The sequence below is a fragment of the Schistocerca cancellata genome, chromosome 2 (genome assembly GCF_023864275.1).
Source record: "Schistocerca cancellata isolate TAMUIC-IGC-003103 chromosome 2, iqSchCanc2.1, whole genome shotgun sequence".
NCBI lineage: Eukaryota > Metazoa > Arthropoda > Insecta > Orthoptera > Acrididae > Schistocerca > Schistocerca cancellata.
Genome location: NC_064627.1, coordinates 101,503,725 through 101,523,732, shown reverse-complemented (window position 1 = coordinate 101,523,732; position 20,008 = coordinate 101,503,725). Strand labels below are relative to the sequence as shown.

Below are 20,008 nucleotides of genomic sequence, written 5' to 3'. Positions count from 1 at the left end.
ATCAAAATTCACCTTGTAGACTAATTACTGCGATAATTAAACTGCTATACTTAAATAAACACAAATTCTAATACCGCCTTATCTAATGTTATGCAGTGTTTACATAGAACCAAAACTTTCTTGGCGATCAAAAGTAACGTAGTCTCAAAGTAACTGCCCTGCTAGACAGGTAACAGATTCTTACTCATACTGTATTGCCATTTTACCTGGGAGGCCACTTCCCCCAGTACTGCTTGCTTCTCAAATTACAGGCAGATCCATAAAATGCAATGCATTTTGCAGATGTGTAGCCAGTACCAAGTGGCCTACAGCAAGAAAAAAAAAAGGTAGAATAAATGCGCCCCATCATGTTCGTCTGCACGAATGCAGCAGTCTAGGAGCATGCCACATGTGAAAACACATCATGCAGCCAGCCCCATTCAACAAACAGTGGTATATATTGTCAGCATGAATTCCTGTACAAACACGCATGAAAAAATGCTAGTGTCACTGTAGGCCTACTGGTTATACTATGGAACCTATGTTTAAAATTTTGAACCCAGTGGACTGACTGTCTTATTGTGTTGGTTAACTTCATTTGATTAAACAATTATATACTAGGGCCTGCTGTTATGCATTTGTTATCTTAGAGAAAGTACATACATTGAGTGTGTATAAGCAAGAGTATGATTATAGTCTTTGTAATTAAGGTCTTTGATAACAATCATGCTAATACAGTAGACAATAGATAACATTGTAAATCAGCAGTACTCTTGGCTATGAGGGCCTCGTCCTGATAAAATTAGCTGCAAAATCTTGTTATTTATTTATTTATTTTTTTAATTACTTATTTGAGCTAGTAGAAATTACGTACTCCATATATCAAGAAGAAAATTTCAGACAAAACTGTAACCATACATAGGAAAATTAAAATTATTTGTGTTTGGTACTTGTTCAGACTTAGTGAAGTGTTTGACAGGGTTACTAATGGATTAATAAAGCCAAACATTATGTCATACAAGCGCTTGGACATGTAATTCCAATCATTCTTAGAAAATAATAAACAAATGATCTCACTAAGGTGGTTATTGGGTGGTCTTCTGTCTGAAGAGTGTTTTCATACAGCTTTCCATGCTACTCTAACCTGTGCAAACTTCTGATCTCTGAATTACTACAGCAACCTACACCCATTTGAATCCACTTACTGCATTCATACAATTTCAACCCCCCCCCCTCCCCCACCCCAAAACACACACACACACAAAACAAACACATGAGTGCTTCATGCCTCAGGATGTATCCTATCCTTCGATCCCTTGTTCTAGTCATGTTGCACCACAAATTTCTATTTTCTCCAATTCAATTCAGTACCTCCCCATTATTTACTAGATCTACCTGTCTAATTCTCAGCATTATTCTGTAGCACTACACTTTAAGAGTTTCTATTCTCTTCTTTCCCTAACTGCATATCAACCACATTTCACTTCCATACAAGGCTAAACTGCAAACGTACTTTCAAGGAGTGACTTCCTAATATTTAAATCTACATTATATGTTAACAAATTCCTTCAGTTTGTAAATGCTTTTCTTACTGTAACTAGTGTGCAATTTATATCATCTCCACTTTGGTCATCAGTAGTTATCGTGTTGCTGAAACAGCAAAATCCACCTACTTCTTTCAATGTCTCATTTCATAATCTACTTCCTTCAGCATCATCTGATTTAAATCAGCTATATTCCATTGCCCTTGTTGTATTTTTATTAATGTACAATTGATAATGTCTTCTCAAGGCACTACCCATTCCATTCAGCTGGTCTTCCCAATATTTTGACAATTACAATGTCACCAGCAAACCTCAAAGTTTATGGTGGGTTTCTGGTTGTTCTGTTAAGTTTCTGTTTCCTCTTTATTCACAATATTTTGATAACTGACCCAGCTGTTTTCTTCAGATGCTGCAAGTTTTGCTGTTATATGTGATCACTGCCCGGACTCCAATCAGAGGTGCTGTGTGCAAATCTCTCATATGGAAACAACAAGAAAATGTCAAGTGACTCAGCAGATTTATTTATTTATTATCTTTTTTTGTGTATAGTCACCAACTGGTGACTTTTGCAAACGTCATAGCATTTTTATATAATTTTTGTACAAACAGTAGGAATTTGCAATTCACATGTACAAGAAGCCACTTATGGGTGATTCACTTGGCAATATATGGTACAGTACTTCATAATGCAACATACACTAGTTTCATAGTATAGGTATTTGAATTTACAGCATGTTATTACAAAAATAATATATATTACAATCACCTCAGAATAGTACATAGTATAGATAGAAGAGTTAGGCCTACATTTAAGAATAGATACATTTTAATATCAGTATTCATTCAGTGAGTACAGACATTTGAGAGTTAAGAATGATTTTAATTCCCTTTTGAATACTTTACCTCTGTGGCATCTTATAGCATTTGGTAGTTTGTTAAACCATATCTGGCCATTAATCCAAGGACTATGATCTGTTGTCTTTACTTTAGTTCTGTTTCTGAAGAAGCAATCTTTTTTTCTTGTGTTATGGGTATGCACATCAGAGCACTTAGTTTCATTATTTTTATGGTCCACAAAGAATGTTATTAATTTGTACAGACACAAGAAATATCCTGTTAGACATTTATGTTGTACAAAGGTTTCCCTACATGAATCTCTGTATCCTAGTCGATGCATGGTCCTGATTGCTCTTTTCTGCAGTGTTAGGATTCTGTTCATGTGTGTATCAGCAGCACATCCCCATACCTCTATTCCATAATCAATATATGCAAATATTGTCCCATAATAAGCAGTTTTTAATGTTCATTCAGAGACTAATTTTGATAGTTTGCTAATTAACTGCAGTGAACTGCTGATTTTATTGCATACAAAATATATCCCCAAAAATTTACATTTGTCAGTGTCTACTTTTTTGATGCCACTTATATTATCAATACAGGATTGGTGTGAATTACCATGTTTAAATGGTAGTAGCTGGGATTTTCTAATATAGACTTCTAGACCTTGATCATGGAAGTAAGTAGTTATTTGACTTAAGCCATCAGTTGCGGCCAGTGTCAAGTCATTAGTTTGTTTGCAAAAGAACAAGAGTGAGGTATCATCTGCATAACTTACTAATTGGATATAATAGAGGAAAACAACATTCCACGTGGGAAAAATATATCTAAAAACAAAGATGATGTGACTTACCAAACAAAAGCGCTGGCAGGTAGATAGACACACAAACATACACACAAAATTCAAGCTTTCGCAACCAACGGTTGCTTCATTAGGAAAGAGGGAAGGAGAGGGAAAGATGAAAGGATGTGGGTTTTAAGGGAGAGGGTAAGGAGTCATTCCAATCCCAGGAGCAGAAAGACTTACCTTAGGGGGAAAAAAGGACAGGTATACACTCGCACACACACGCATATCCAACCGCACATACACAGACACAAGCAGACATTTGTAAAGGCAAAGAGTTTTGACACAGATGTCAGTCTAGGCAGAAGTACAGAGGCAAAGATGTTGTTGAAAGACAGGTGAGGTATGAGCGGCGGCAACTTGAAATTAGCGGAGGTTGAGGCCTGGCGGATAACGAGAAGAGAGAATATACTGAAGGGCAAGTTCCCATCTCCGGAGTTCTGACAGGTTGGTGTTAGTGGGAAGTATCCAGATAACCCGGACGGTGTAACACTGTGCCAAGATGTGTTGGCCGTGCACCAAGGCATGGTTAGCCACACGGTGATCCTCATTACCAACAAACACTGTCTTCCTGTGTCCATTCATGCGAATGGACAGTTTGTTGCTGGTCATTCCCACATTGAATTTTGTGTGTATGTTTGTGTTTGTTTGTGTGTCTATCGACCTGCCAGCACTTTCGTTTGGTAAGTCACATCATCTTTGTTTTTAGATATAACTTACTAATTGGGAATACAGAGGTGCATCTAAATCATTAACGTAGACTAGGAAAAGGAAAGGGCCCAATACAGAGCCCTGACATGCACCTTGTTTCACTGTTTCATAGCTGGATTGGAAATGTTTGATCTGATCATTAATTTCATAACTCAGCTTTGTACACTGCTTATGATTGGTTAGATAAGTGATCAGTAGTTGTATGGATGCGGTATTTATATTGTAAGTTTCCAGTTTGCTTAGTAGTAGCTCGTGGTTCACTGAGTCAAATGCTTTAGTAAGGTCTAGAAATATCCCTGCTGTCTGCATTCCTTCATCCAAGGCATCATACACCTTGTGGAGAAATTTGGTAATTGCCATAATTGTACTGTGATGCGTTCTGAAGCCATGATGTATTTCTGTTAGTAAGTTATTCTTTGGAAATAATCAATAAGTTGTGTCAACAAAACAATTTCAAATATTTTACTGAAAATTGGTACTGGTGACTTGGGCCTGAAGTTGGATAGCTCTCCTTCGATCCTTTTTTATGCACAGGTTAATTGCACTTTCCTTCAATATATTTGGAAATGTGTGCTCCCTGATACTACTGTTGATTATATGGGTAATTATTCCAACTAACTCCTTATTGCATTTTTTAATTATAATACTACTCAGTCCATCCCAGCCAGATGAGGTCTTATTCTTTAAGTTATTTATTATTTTTCCTATTTCCTCCACACTCACTTACTTATATTCAAAAGCAGTTTCCAGCCTAGGGTAAGGCTTTATCATCCGAGTCAGACCTGTGTTATTAACTGGATTCACAGCTGAAGATATAAAATATTCATTAAATATATTACAGATTTTATCTGGATTATAAATAAGGTTTCCTTCATGTTGGACTCTGTCAATTTGAGAGTCTAACTTTGGGGTGGCTTTGCAATATCTATTTATTATATTCCATGAAGCCTTTCCTATAGTCATTGACTGAGCTATTTCCTTGTCTAGTATCTGTTTTCTTAAATTTGTGAGCTGTTCCTGAAATTGTTTTTTAGCTTCATTGTACTTATCCTTAAATATTTGCAATTTAGGTGACTTATGTAGCACACTTAGATCTTCGATACTTTGCCCAAGTTTAATCATGTAAGCTCGGAGAGTCAGTCTGGTGTTTTGGTTGTGAGTTACTACTTTCTTAATTTTTTTCACTGGGCAGCAAAAATTAAGACATTGCAAAATAATATCATAAAATTTGGACCATTTGTATTGGGACCCTTTTTGCTGAAGAACTAGTTGCCATTCCTCAGATGCTAGTTTACATTTAAAAGCATTAATGTTTTTCTCTTTGAGCATTCTTTTGTGTTCTATGACCTGAGTCCTTTCTTGGGTGTTGGTGTGTTCATTGTCTACAAATTGATATTTGTGGTCTGAGTAGTGAAGTCACATTCCAGCATCTAATACTATCTTTTACCTCTTTACTTCATATTATGAAGTCTATTCTTCTAGAAGTAGACTGAGTTACTCTTGTATCTGAATTTACTGCATTCATAAGATTATAGGAGTTAAGGGTATCGATTAGCCTGCTGTTAGGGTTATTGCAAGATGTTGCCTCTATATTCAAGTCACCAAGTATTGTTACCTCATTTGGGTCACTGTGTCCCACTATTCTACTAAAAATATCTATGAAACGCCCTACCTCTGATTACGGTGAACGATAAATCCCAATAATTTTCTGTTTCACCATGCCCTTTCCGCAACCTTTGATACGGAGTTCAACGCCTGTCACTTCAGTCAAGCATTCATTATTATACAGATCTAGATGGTTTAATTTATTTTCTTTGAGCTGCTCTCTAACGAATATTGCTACACCTCCACCTTTATGATGCTGTCTACAGTAGCTATTTCCTAGGAAATGGCCATCTAGTTTAAAGTAAATAATTTCCCCAGATTCCAGTCTATGCTCAGTTAACACAACTACATGAGGTGAATGATCATTTACAAAAGTCTGAAAATCATTGAGCTTATTTCTAAGATATTATATATTTACCTAAAAACAAAGATGATGTGACTTACCAAATGAAAGTGCTGGCAGGTTGACAGACACACAAACGAACACAAACATACACACAAAATTCAAGCTTTCGCAACAAACTGTTGCCTCATCAGGAAAGAGGGAAGGAGAGGGAAAGACGAAAGGATGTGGATGGATATGTGTGTGTGTGCGAGTGTATACCCGTCCTTTTTTCCCCCTAAGGTAAGTCTTTCTGCTCCCGGGACTGGAATGACTCCTTACCCTCTCCCTTAAAACCCACATCCTTTCGTCTTTCCCTCTCCTTCCCTCTTTCCTGATGAGGCAACAGTTTGTTGCAAAAGCTTGAATTTTGTGTGTATGTTTGTGTTCGTTTGTGTGTCTGTCGACCTGCCAGCACTTTCATTTGGTAAGTCACATCATCTTTGTTTTTAGGTATATTTTTCCTTCGTGGAATGTTTCCTTGTATTATATTGTATATTTAAGTGCATGAGCCTTAATGGTACTTTTAGTTTGTCTCTTTGAATTTCCTCCTGTTCTGGATTCTTTATATTGGGTCAAATCCAGTTGGAGTTGGCCCTTTCCATTAGTTTCCTTGTGTGTTGGGATTTAGGACGATAGTCCATCTGTTTCCACAACTCTTTTCACAAATTATTACGTCAATAGCTTTGTTTATGTCTGACGCAAGTCTCTTTTTACCAGATAGATTTAAATGTTGACCATGTGTTGTGAAACTAGTGTTTTCATAGCTGTTGACGTCTATAAGTCTTACATTTTTAAACATGGAGCAGAAATGTCGTAATTTTTGATTTGTTCATCGAATTTCACTATGTAAACAAGACCAGTCCACCATATCAAATCTCAGAGGTAAATTCACTACTATCACATTTGTAGTCGATAGCAACTGCAATATAACAATCAGATTTCTTAAAAATGCACTAGCCTCATTGGAGCAAACATCGCTTGATCCCGCTATGAGAACAACACAGTCACTTTCAGTGGAACTGGCACATTCTTTTTGTATATTGCTAGTTACATTTCTAAATTTCACTCCAGGCTTAACAACAGCTGACACACTCACATTCTCCTTAGCAGAGTTTGATACAAAGTTTGAAACATTGTATGCATGGCTGTCTCTGAATATTTTTAATTTGAATCCATGATGTATTTGTTTTTGCATGGCTGAAGAATTGTTCTTTGGAGACTTTGTGTTTGTTTTGTGATTTTTAACACTGCAGAACTGTCTACAACACTGTCAGACACAAGCTTTTTTTTGTTTGGGTTTTGAATATTTATGGAACAGTGGTGCTCGTCTGCTATTCATACATTAATTTCACCTGAATTGTCGTTTTCTATTTCTTCAGCTGCAGCACATTTCTTGGGTTCATGTGACTTAACAGTTACAGTACATTTGTTTTCATTCACTTTTAAATTATTGCTGCTCCCCAGGATTTTGCATTTGCGTTCTAAAGCTGCACACTTTATTTTTAGAGCTTCAATATCACCTTGCAACATTTCATTTCAGTTACTGAATCCTTGTCTCTGATAATTTTTATATACTTCTTGTCACACATTTCTGTTAGATGTTGCTTTTAGTGACAAAACTATCAGACACTAGTCTTTTTGTTGTCCCCACTATCAATCTCAACAGCACACAACGCACTTTACTACACACAATAATGGCTGCTACAATGATACGTACAGTATTATTACTGTGTCTACTTTGCTTTTGAGAACTGAAATTCTGAATATTAGAAAGTTAAGCAGGAGCACATCCTTTTTTGCCCCTACCAAAGGTCTCACCTTCAGTCTTGCATCCTGACTACCTCATGCTGGTGGGGGTTCTGACTCAATATTTTTTCTTTTAGCCTGTGTATCTTTCTACCTTTATTGGATAACTTCTTATATAATCCTCGAGTGTGTGCACCTATGTATAAAGTGCACAAACCATAAATAAAATTGTTTTGCACCATTCCATTGTTGTTTCACATTTGTGAGCCCATACCTATTCCTTGATTATTGTTTCAGATAACACAGTGACAAACAGGGTTGCCATATATCCAAGTGAGCAGCATTAATATAAAATAAACAGGGAGTTGGGTGAAAAAAAATTATGTTCCGTGCAGGAAAATGACCAAGATTATGAGCTAGCAGATCAGTCCCACAATGGGGCAGTTGTCTATGAGATCATTACTTATCAGATAAGCAACTGGCTCTGATCTGATGCAATTGCATTGGTTAATGCTGCGAGTGGGGTATTACAGTGGGTAGGACTTGCCCATGTAAACAGAGCCATACAATAAAAGTTTATAATTGTTTAATCAAACAGTGCTCTTAATATAATTTAGTCTATTTTTGTTATACACTCCTGGAAATTGAAATAAGAACACCGTGAATTCATTGTCCCAGGAAGGTTAAATTTTATTGACACATTCCTGGGGTCAGATACATCACATGATCACACTGACAGAACCACATGCACATAGACACAGGCAACAGAGCATGCACAATGTCGGCACTAGTACAGTGTATATCCACCTTTCGCAGCAATGCAGGCTGCTATTCTCCCATGGAGACGATCGTAGAGATGCTGGATGTAGTCCTGTGGAACGGCTTGCCATGCCATTTCCACCTGGCGCCTCAGTTGGACCAGCGTTCGTGCTGGACGTGCAGACCGCGTGAGACGACGCTTCATCCAGTCCCAAACATGCTCAATGGGGGACAGATCCGGAGATCTTGCTGGCCAGGGTAGTTGACTTACACCTTCTAGAGCACGTTGGGTGGCACGGGATACATGCGGATGTGCATTGTCCTGTTGGAACAGCAAGTTCCCTTGCCGGTCTAGGAATGGTAGAACGATGGGTTCGATGACGGTTTGGATGTACCGTGCACTATTCAGTGTCCCCTCGACGATCACCAGTGGTGTACGGCAAGTGTAGGAGATCGCTCCCCACACCATGATGCCGGGTGTTGGCACTGTGTGCCTCGGTCGTATGCAGTCCTGATTGTGGCGCTCACCTGCACGGTGCCAAACACGCATACGACCATCATTGGCACCAAGGCAGAAGCGACTCTCATCGCTGAAGACGACACGTCTCCATTCGTCCCTCCATTCACGCCTGTCGCGACACCACTGGAGGCGGGCTGCACGATGTTGGGGCGTGAGCGGAAGACGGCCTAACGGTGTGCGGGACCGTAGCCCAGCTTCATGGAGACGGTTGCGCATGGTCCTCGCCGATACCCCAGGAGCAACAGTGTCCCTAATTTGCTGGGAAGTGGCGGTGCGGTCCCCTACGGCACTGCGTAGGATCCTACGGTCTTGGCGTGCATCCGTGCGTCGCTGCGGTCCGGTCCCAGGTCGACGGGCACGTGCACCTTCCGCCGACCACTGGCGACAACATCGATGTACTGTGGAGACCTCACGCCCCACGTGTTGAGCAATTCGGCGGTACGTCCACCCGGCCTCCCGCATGCCCACTATACGCCCTCGCTCAAAGTCCATCAACTGCACATACAGTTCACGTCCACGCTGTCGCGGCATGCTACCAGTGTTAAAGACTGCGATGGAGCTCCGTATGCCACGGCAAACTGGCTGACACTGACGGCGGCGGTGCACAAATGCTGCGCAGCTAGCGCCATTCGACGGCCAACACCGCGGTTCCTGGTGTGTCCGCTGTGCCGTGCGTGTGATCATTGCTTGTACAGCCCTCTCGCAGTGTCCGGAGCAAGTATGGTGGGTCTGACACACCGGTGTCAATGTGTTCTTTTTTCCATTTCCAGGAGTGTATTAAACTGAGATTAATGGGTAATTTTGCGCATACAAGCTTACCTTGATAACATAAAGACAGCTGTTCTTTACATTTGTATAAAGTACATCGCATGCCTGCTTGTGTTATGAAAAATGCTTGAGGTTAAGATTCTGATGCATTCAGTTTTTACTAAAGTAAGATTATTCTTTAAGAATGAGATTTTCACTCTGCAGTGGTGTGTGAGCTGTATAAAGGGGAAAAACTCACTTTCTTCATCACCTCTCAACTATTCCTTTTTCAAACTCTTGTTGTCAGTTTTGTAAGGCCTCGTCGCTACTGCTGTGGACGCCGAGTTGCTGTTGTTGTTACAGTAGGCTGACTTTTTAAGTTCGCGAAACAGCTTCTGGTGCAGTACACCACTAAGACAATTTATCCCTACCACTTTTACACAGCTATGCCCCAGGGTCTGGTAACAGAACAGGAGAACGAAGGTTCTACAACACTCCAACAAAAAATAAATAAATGTCGTGTGACTAGGGCCTCCCATCAGGTAGACAGTTCGCAGGATGTAAGTCTTTCGATTTGCACCACTTTGGCAACTTGTGTGTCAATGGGAATGAAATGATGATGATGATGACAACACAACACTCAGTCCCTGAATGGAGAAAAATCTCCGATCCAGCTGGGAATCGAACCCAGGCCCTTAGAATTGACTTCCTGTTGCGCCGACCACTCAGCTACCAGAGATGGACACTCCAACAGACTAGTAACAAAGTCACACAAATGTGTTAAAAAGGTTTACTTATCTTTGTGACTTGTCATATAATGAAGTCAGCAACACTGCATGTAATATAACTCAAAAAAGGCCCTCAGAGGCTAAGTACAAGTAATAATAGTGAAACATCACAGTACATAGCAAATGCAATTTACAACAACAGTCTGTTTGCTTCTAAGAGTCCACTACAGGACATTCCCTGTCCCACTCAGTCCTGGACAGTAATCTATAAACAAGTGGTCCAGAGCTGCTCTTCTGTCTTCCAAGTAGGCTGCTGTCCATTGTCGTCCAGTCATTGGTAGATTGTACTCAACTGGCAGTTGGCTGAGGCAAAGTCGGTATCTTCATCCTCAGCATTACCTGTGGCGCTGGTGGAACTCGTGCAAGTGGCGAGTCTCTATGGCACTGGCACCAGCTCGCATCTTTGCTCCTGTGCTGCTTTTGCTGTGGCTATGTCTTGTTTGGATGACACAGCAATTGCTGTCTCATTAAGACCTGTAACCTGGTTTGTTACTGTTGACGCTATCTCCCTATGCAATAACATTCCCCATGTCACTGAGTACATACTCTCCCAATGTGCTGCCAACTCCAAACCCATCACCTCATTCCTTATAAATGGACTAACTACCGTATTTACCCGAATCTAAGCCGCACTCGAATCTAAGCCGCACCTGAAAAATGAGACTCGAAACAAAGGAAAAAAAGATTTCCCGAATCTAAGCCGCACCTCAAATTGGAGACTCGAAATTCAAGGGGACAGAAAAGTTTTAGGCCGCACCTCCAAATCAAAACAAAGTTGGTCCATTGTAATATGAGACACAATTTAGGTCGAATGAATGACGATACAGCTACAGTAGTTTGGTTCGAGTCGTAAGCTTTACCAGGTAGCCATTGCTATGCGTCAGGCGCTCCATCCGTATTTATACGGGTACCCTTCCTTTTTCACGTGCTTCGTCTGGTTTGAATCGATTGCTTATTTTGTTTGATCTGATAAGTGCCGTTTTCTCTGTTATAGGTGTTTACGTCACTCTAAGCTGAAAATGCATCACTGTACTGTGTCATGCATTGTTTGTCGCATTCTGATAGTGCGTGTTTACAGCCTGTCGCCGTTCGCGGCATGGCTTGCTTTTGTGCGCGCTACCGCCGCTTACAGCTAAAAAGAGGCGAATCGTCTAATTAGCGAAGCAATGTCAAGAGACTGCTTTTTGTTGTTTACTTACACTGCTGCTTTCTTTGAGAATGATCAACAAGAACCAAATAATAGGCTGCGTATGATAGATAGAACATGTTTTGAACGAGAGTTAGGCGAAAATTTTTCTCCGTTTGAAAATCTTTGCGGCCGCTTCTTTAGTACATCAAATTCTGCACAGAAATTAGAGTCATCTTAGATTTAAAAATCTAGTCAGTTGCCGTGGTTCATTTCTGACTGTATCACTATTAGGCTAAGAATAATACGAATATAAACAAGACACGATAAGTGTATTCTTCCGCGTTTGCTGTTGTCTCACTCTAGTTTCGTAGTTTATTAGGCAGACAGGATTTAAATGAGATAGCAACAAACACGGAAGAACACATGGCAAAATGTTTATATTCGTATTATTCTTATGGTGAATGGTGAAGAGAATACTGCTTGTGATTCACATTTCATCAGGTCATTCAAAACATAGAGTTGGCCATATTGAAAAACATCCCAAACAGTCTTGCCAGTCGGATTTTCGTAGTACATTGAAATTCTAATACATTCAAAGATGAACAATACGGAATTTGTATTTACTTCGTTGGATAATGTACGAAAATGCAGTGGTCGAAACTCGGGGCGGAGAAAAAAAAGCTCGTCTTCCACCTTTTTTTTTAATTTATTTACTGACGCATAGGTTTTGGCGCCAGTATTTATCTTTGTGCCTACAGAGCATGTCTGTGTAGCGCTACATATATTCGACGGCAGAAGTTAGTTGTGGCGGCACCTACCAACATTTTTCAGAACTTCCGCTTGCTTTGCACTCGATTCTAAGCCGCAGGCGGTTTTTTGGATTACAAAAACCGGAAAAAAAGTGCGGCTTAGATTCGAGTAAATACGGTATACCACCATATACACTACACTACTAGCCATTAAGAATCACAACACCAAAAAGATGACATGCAATAAATGTTAAATTGGCACAAAGTGTATGTACATGTGTTGGATATGCAAATGATCAGCATTTCAGCACAATTACAAAAAGTAAGCTGGAGTGATGCCATCTACATTCTGTATAAAATAAAAGATTTCTCATTCCAATACTGGGTTTTAGTGTTGTTTGTTTTTGAGATAATGTTGTGCCTCATATAAGGAGGAAGGAGGAGAAACATCTGCCAGCATGAATGAGAATTTGACAGGGGCAGGATTGTGGCCTATCAAGATTGCATTTTATCATTCCATGGTATCTATGCATGCACTGGTTGGGATCTCATGAGAGTTTTGTGAATACAGTATCAACAGGTTTAGGAGAACTATACTCAGTACCAGATGGCAGTTATAAGAGTCGAGGGACATGAAAGGGAAGCAGTGGTTGGGAAGGGAGTAAGACAGGGTTGTAGCCGCTCCCCGATGTTATTCAATCTGTATATTGAGCAAGCAGCAAAGGAAACAAAAGAAAAATTCGGAGTAGGTATTAAAATCCATGGAGAAGAAATATAAACTTTGAGGTTCGCCAATGACATTGTAATTCTGTCAGAGACAGCAAAGGACTTGGAAGAGCAGTCGAATGGAATGGACAGTGTCTTGAAAGGAGGATATAAGATGAACATCAACGAAAGCAAAACGAGGATAATGGAATGTAGTCGAATTAAGTCAGGTGATGCTGAGGGAATTAGATTAGGAAATGAGACACTTAAAGTAGTAAAGGAGTTTTGCTATTTGGGGAGCAAAATAACTGATGATGGTCGAAGTAGAGAGGATATAAAATGTAGACTGGCAATGGCAAGGAAAGCGTTTCTGAAGAAGAGAAATTTGTTAACATCGAGTATAGATGTAAGTGTCAGGAAGTCGTTTCTGAAAGTATTTGTATGGAGTGTAGCCATGTATGGAAACATGGACGATAAATAGTTTGGACAAGAAGAGAATAGAAGCTTTTGAAATGTGGTGCTACAGAAGAATGCTGAAGATTAGATGGGTAGATCACATATCTAATGAGGAAGTATTGAATAGGACTGGGGAGAAGTTTGTGGCACAACTTGATCAGAAGAAGGGATCGGTTGGTAGGACATGTTCTGAGGCATGAAGGGATCACCAATTTAGTATTGGAGGGCATCGTGGAGGGTAAAAATCGTAGAGGGAGACCAAGAGATGAATACACTTAGCAGATTCAGAAGAATGTAGGATGTAGGTTGCAGTAGGTACTGGGAGATGAAGCAGCTTGCACAGGATAGAGTAGCATGGAGAGCTGCATCAAACCAGTCTCAGGACTGAAGACCAAAACAACAACAACTCAGTACCGTGCACAATCACAAGAGGATAGACATTCTGTTCATTCAGTTATGCAGGATTGGACAGCAAGAAAGTACCAATACAGATTGTGCAATGAGATCTGAAGAGACATGAACTGTCAGCATTGTGACGACAGCTGTGCCTTCACTGCACATGGCAGCAGAGAATGGCATACCGACAACAGTGCACCCAGTGACAGCACCAGAAACAAGAGTGTCACCACGTCATCTTCTCAAATGAGTTTTATTCTGCATACATCTCAATGAATGATTGTTAGGGCTGCCAATGGGTATACAATATGATAACCTCTGGTTTGCAACACAGGTAATTTGGACCGCAGCTGTTATATTTCTGAGTGTTAGAGTGTGAAAGTACAGAATTCAGGGGAATTACATTCCTAAATTTAATTATAAACATTAGAACTGCAAAATTTTCTGCACATTCATCATCTATAAATGAGCAAATGTCTGTACAATTAGTTTTGTTATAGTTCTAATACAAATGGAATGGGGCCAAAGAAGTTCCAAAAGGTGATATGTGTGTAGATGATATTTTGTATATATCCAAATACTTGTTTTTTACTTTACTACACGTTTGGTAGTTCCTTCATGACACTCATCAATGAAGATGAAACACAACAATGTTGTTAAGAAAAAGAAAAGAATAAATTTATGCAAAAGCAGTTACTCAGGTTTCATGTGCCCACACTCAGTCACAGTAGTTCAATGTTATTGAAAACTGATGGACATTATGTTGAAGAAAATAATAGAAGATTAGATTTTATGATTAATGGACAATGATATACCCAGAATTTTTGCCACCTTTCACATGGCAACCGTGTTAGAAGCTAATCTGAGATAACTGCATCAATGTAACAGAAGAAATGTGAAATGGTTCAACTTGGATAAACAATACACAGTTTCAAAAATTCAGAGTGAAATAAAAACTTATTGAAAAGCCATTGTAGAATATATTGTCATTCTCACATAGTGACCGTGATGGAAGATGAATGACTCTGCAATAATGTAAGGAATTCAGACTACGTCGCTACACATGGAAGTGATACAGTACAGTGATCAAGGCTGAGCAGGTGTAAAACATTAGAGAGAAAAGAGGACTGTTTGATAATATCAGATTTATGTAAAACTGACAACTGGACTAAATGCTTCATTTTTAAAGCAAAATTAGATTTTGTTAAAGTGATATTGAAGTACTGTGGAGAGTGTATTACGGGTATGTAATGTTTACACCAATACACTGGTATTCTGAAGTCCATTATCAATTTCTATTGAGCTATAGGCTGTTGAAGTAACAGTTTTTCTATCTCTTTGAATATTACTGGCAGATGTAGCTTATTTTATAATAGCTATTTTTCTCTACAGAAGAATTCCATGAACTCCTCCATTTGAAACTTCCTGGAAAATTAAAACTGTGTACCGGACCGAGACTCGAACTCGGGACCTTTGCCTTTCGCAGGCAAGTGCTCTACCGACTGAGCTACCCAAGCACGACTCACGCCCCATACTCACAGCTTAGCTTCTGCCAGTACCTCGTCTCCCACCTTCCAAAATAAGTTGAGGGAATATTTTAGGTCATTGTGCAGAGGGGAGACGTGAGACAGGAAATGTCGATGTAATCCACAATTGGCATTGCCAATGCAACTTGCAACATTTAGCTTCACCACGCAATTATGATACTGCTGTAGCTAAATTGCAGCAGCAATGGAAAAAGATGACAGCCTTTTCTTGTGCCACTTATCACTCACTCTCATTTTTTTGCATGTATTTCCGATGTACTGTATTCAGCACCAATACTGTTCATCAACCTTTTAAATTGAAACACTGAGCCTCAAAAAATATGCTCAATCATAATAAAGGCAACATCAGCCATTTCTGGCTAGTGAGCTCTTATTGGCATATAGCCACCACACCACACTAACACACATAAAATGAGCTTGCCTGCTAGAGGGGAAGTTGCCCTTCAATGACAGGAGTGCAGGTAGGGGTGAAAGCATTTTGTGAAGTGCTGAAAATATACTTCCCATGTACATGATGCGCTATGTCAGAGATGTCACATGGAAACAGAGCAAGAGTATTGTGATAGCACATTTTAAAGGCTTTTGTGTTGAAATCTGGCATGATACAGTTGCAATGACTACATAGACTACTCACATATATACTTTGTACCACATGCTGCAGATCGTAAAGATTGGCAGCAGTGATAGCATAAAGCAAAACCGTAAAGCCTGAACTTTCTTTCAAATTTACATTTTACACAGCATACAGAAATTCATTGAGCCAACTTCTAATAAGCTTGTAATATCAACTGGGGAAGTAAACTCATTTTTTCATGGCTCTGGTTTTTTTCTTTCTTTTTTTTATCAGGCGTAAAATACCACTTTGATGATGGTGAGCATCTCAAGTGTGGCTCATAAGAAAAGCATTAAACAGTAACAGCAATGGTGACAAACTTTGTCATTAAGCAGATTTCCGCATTTATGCTTATGATTTAACACTTAGCTGCTGCGATTTTTTCCTTTTAATTCACCATGTTCCTCTATTATTGTTTTTGTCTGCGTGAAAGATCTATCAGAATCATGTGTTTTGGTGTACAATTTATGGTCATAGCATGTTGGAAAGCCGGCCGCGGTGGCCGTGTGGTTCTGGCGCTGCAGTCCGGAACCGCGGGACTGCTACGGTCGCAGGTTCGAATCCTGCCTCGGGCATGGATGTGTGTGATGTCCTTAGGTTAGTTGGGTTTAAATAGTTCTAAGTTCTAGGGGACTTATGACCTAAGATGTTGAGTCCCATAGTGCTCAGAGCCATTTGAACCATTTGAACCATGTTGGAAAATAGCTTAATTACCTTGTACCCAGAAACCAATTTCAATTTTTTATGAATTTTTGCTTGCTGTCACACACTGATGAAATTCATTACCACAAATTATTATATAAACATGGTACTGTACGCTTAATTCCCTTCACATATACAGATTTCATACAATGTATTGGAGAGGACTGCAATTTTTAGCCATATATGTCAACTAAGTGTGTTCTTGCTCATATTTTTGGAGGTTTTTAACATTTTCCTCTATTCTGCATTTTCCTCAGTTTTGCGTATTTTAAGTCTGGACCACACGAAAACATAAAATAGGGGTTTCACTGTATATCGCTTTGTTTCCACTTACCTTTACGTCACAAATAAGCTCAGTGTAGTCATTAACTGAACTTAAAAATAGCGACTGTAACTGAAGTGACATAAGAGTAGATACACAGTTATAAAAGCTTGTCATTTTCTTCCGATGCTTAGGATTTGGTAGTAATTTCTTCTTGCTTCCCTGAAACAGAAAATCAACATACAGAATTATCAATATAACAAACACTATATGTTAAGTAAAATCAAATAACAGAAAGATTATGAAAAAGCTACATTTGTACTCACCATATAGTGGAGATGTTGAGTCACAGATGGGCACAACAAAAAGACTACTAAGCACGTAAGCTTTCAGCCAGGAGGCCTTCTTCTGAAATAGACAACATATACACACACTTTCATGCAAATGCAGCTCACACACAGTTGGTCACAGTCTCTGGTTGCTGGGGCCCCAGCAAAGGGAGACAGTGACCAACTGTGTGTGAGCTGCATTTGCATGAATGTGTGTGTATGTTGTCTATTTCAGAACAAGGCCTTCTGCCTGTAAGCTTAGGTGTTTAGTAGTCTTTTTGCTGTGCCTGTCTGTGACTCAACATCTCCACTGCCTGGTGAGTAGAAATCTATTCTCTTCATAATATTGCTAAACTATACATTTACGTTGAGAACATAGTCCTGTTTTTCACTCTAAATAAAAAATACAAAAAGAGGGAGTTTCATGTTTACCAAAATGTCTTTACATTATTCACTAGATTGAGGCATCTGTTGATGTTTGTCCTCAGACAATGTGAAGACAACAGATTTTACAATACACAAAGCACTGTGGATTAGGCTGGATTGGATGTTCAGAATCTTTAGAATCAGTTTTTGAGGCATAAAAAGCTAGAAGCAACATCATGCTAGAATTGGGGGCTATAGAACTGAGCAAATACTTTACATAAAATTCAGAGGATAAGGGTAGATGGTTGTCTAAGATGGGGAAAAGACATGTTGATCTACTGAACAAAACCTAGTGTTTAAGAATGCTTAAGGACCACTGTAACTGTGTACTTACTATGAAGGAATGTCAATGTCACATACATGCATACAGCCAAGTCACAATAGCTCCATGCTGTGGGGAAAAATGTAATTAACTTCCTCAAAAGCCAAACCCTCATTAAGTTTATAATATCTCAAGTAAAGTACTAAAATTCACCTATGTAATATATCACTATGGCAACAGCTATTTCCAGACAGACTGAAATATGCCATCGTCAGACTCCTTCATGAGAAGTGTTGTAAGTCATATCAACAATTACTAATCAGTCTCACTAATTCCCTCCTTGTTGAAGGTAGTGGATAACATTATGTAAGTAACAACCATAATACACCTCTCTCAAAATAAGTTACCTAGTCAGTCTCAATATGGGAATATGGGTTACAAAAAATGTTCTCTCCATAAAAAGTATTATTTTTAAATTCACAAATGAGATTATAGGGAACTTACTGACAAAATACTGCCAACTGGTATTTTCAGTGACCTTTCAAATGCATTTCATTGTGTAAATCATCGTATTCTCCCACAGAAGCTCAAATATTATGGTATCAAAGATCTTGCTGGTAACTGGGTTTCATCCTAACTAAAGGATGTTGTGTTGCATTAAGAAACTCAGAAACACAGTGCAGCAGAATCATCGGAATGATGAATAATCACTGCAAGAATTGATATCGGGTAAACTGCTTCTCTTGTTATATATAAATGATCTTCCATCATCTTCCATTCTCAAGGATTCATATTGGGTACTCTGTTGCTCTTGTTGTACATAAATGACCTTCCACCACTTATTCAAGAAGTGGAAATAGTTCTCTGTGCTTATAACTAGTCAAGTGTAATGGAGTAACTTCAACACTTGAAAATATAAATAATATTTTCTTAAAAATTAATAACTGCTTCTGTGCAAATGTATTATCACTGAATTTAAATTTTAAAAAAATTTGGGTCATCACCACTGCTCTTCAACCTTGTTCTGGATAAAGTCATATGAGAATGGGAGAAAGAACTGAAAACTCAGGACCACTGGAAACCCATTCAGCTTGGATGAAAGAATGATGACATCAAGGTCAGTTGTTTAGCCTTCACAGATGACCTAGTGATACTAGCGGCCTGCAAAAATACAATGATCAAACAGGCTGAAGTCCTCAAGGAATGTGCTGAGAAAACTGGACTACAAAGTTCATTCAAGAAGACCAAGTTCATTTGCACTAAATTCGACAGCAGGAACTGAACACAAAATACAGGCAGATCAAACGAGTCCACACTTCAAATATCTTGGTGAGATCATAGAACCAACAGGGTTGGAAAAGCAAGCACAGAAAGCTCGGTTACAAAAGCTCAAATGAGCATATGCGAGAACGCATGAAATATACAACAAGAAATGTATGACCATTCATACAAAGATTAAACATTATAACACAGTGATGAAACCTGAAGTTCTGTATGTGAGCAAAACCTCGGTACTTGACAGAAAAGGCAATCTGGAGAACATCTTGAAGGAGGAAAGAAAGATCATGAGGAAAATGTGGACCAGATAAAACAGAACAGGGGTACAGACTCAAATCACACAAAGCAACAGAAGAACTGTCCAAACTTGCCACAGACATCAGGAAACAAAGGCTGAAATTCTATGGAAACTTTCATAGACTCCCATCTTCAAGGCTAACTCACAAGATTTTGGCATACACTGCAAAACTGAAGAACATTCCATGGATAGAAGAAGTCAAATATGACTTGGAAAAGTCACAGATAGGAACAACGGACATACTAGACAGGAAACTTTACCATCAGAAGATAAATAGATGGATAGTAAAGACAAAGACTGAAGTCCCTAAAAGATCAGGGACCAAGGGTCAGAAGAAAGGAAGAAAGCACATAGCAAAAGAATGAAAACTATATGGGCTATTAGAAAGGTG

General features: G+C 39.2%; 1 protein-coding gene across 1 annotated transcript in view; it reads right to left on the bottom strand.

Annotated features, from left to right (window-relative positions):
- Positions 1-20,008, bottom strand: part of LOC126161364 (dynein axonemal heavy chain 7) — a 1,035,864-nt gene that overhangs the window by 871,359 nt on the left and 144,497 nt on the right. The window contains exon 3 of the mRNA XM_049917134.1: positions 17,097-17,246. Coding sequence (XP_049773091.1) covers positions 17,097-17,246 — 150 coding nt within the window. The remainder of the gene's footprint in view (positions 1-17,096; positions 17,247-20,008) is intronic.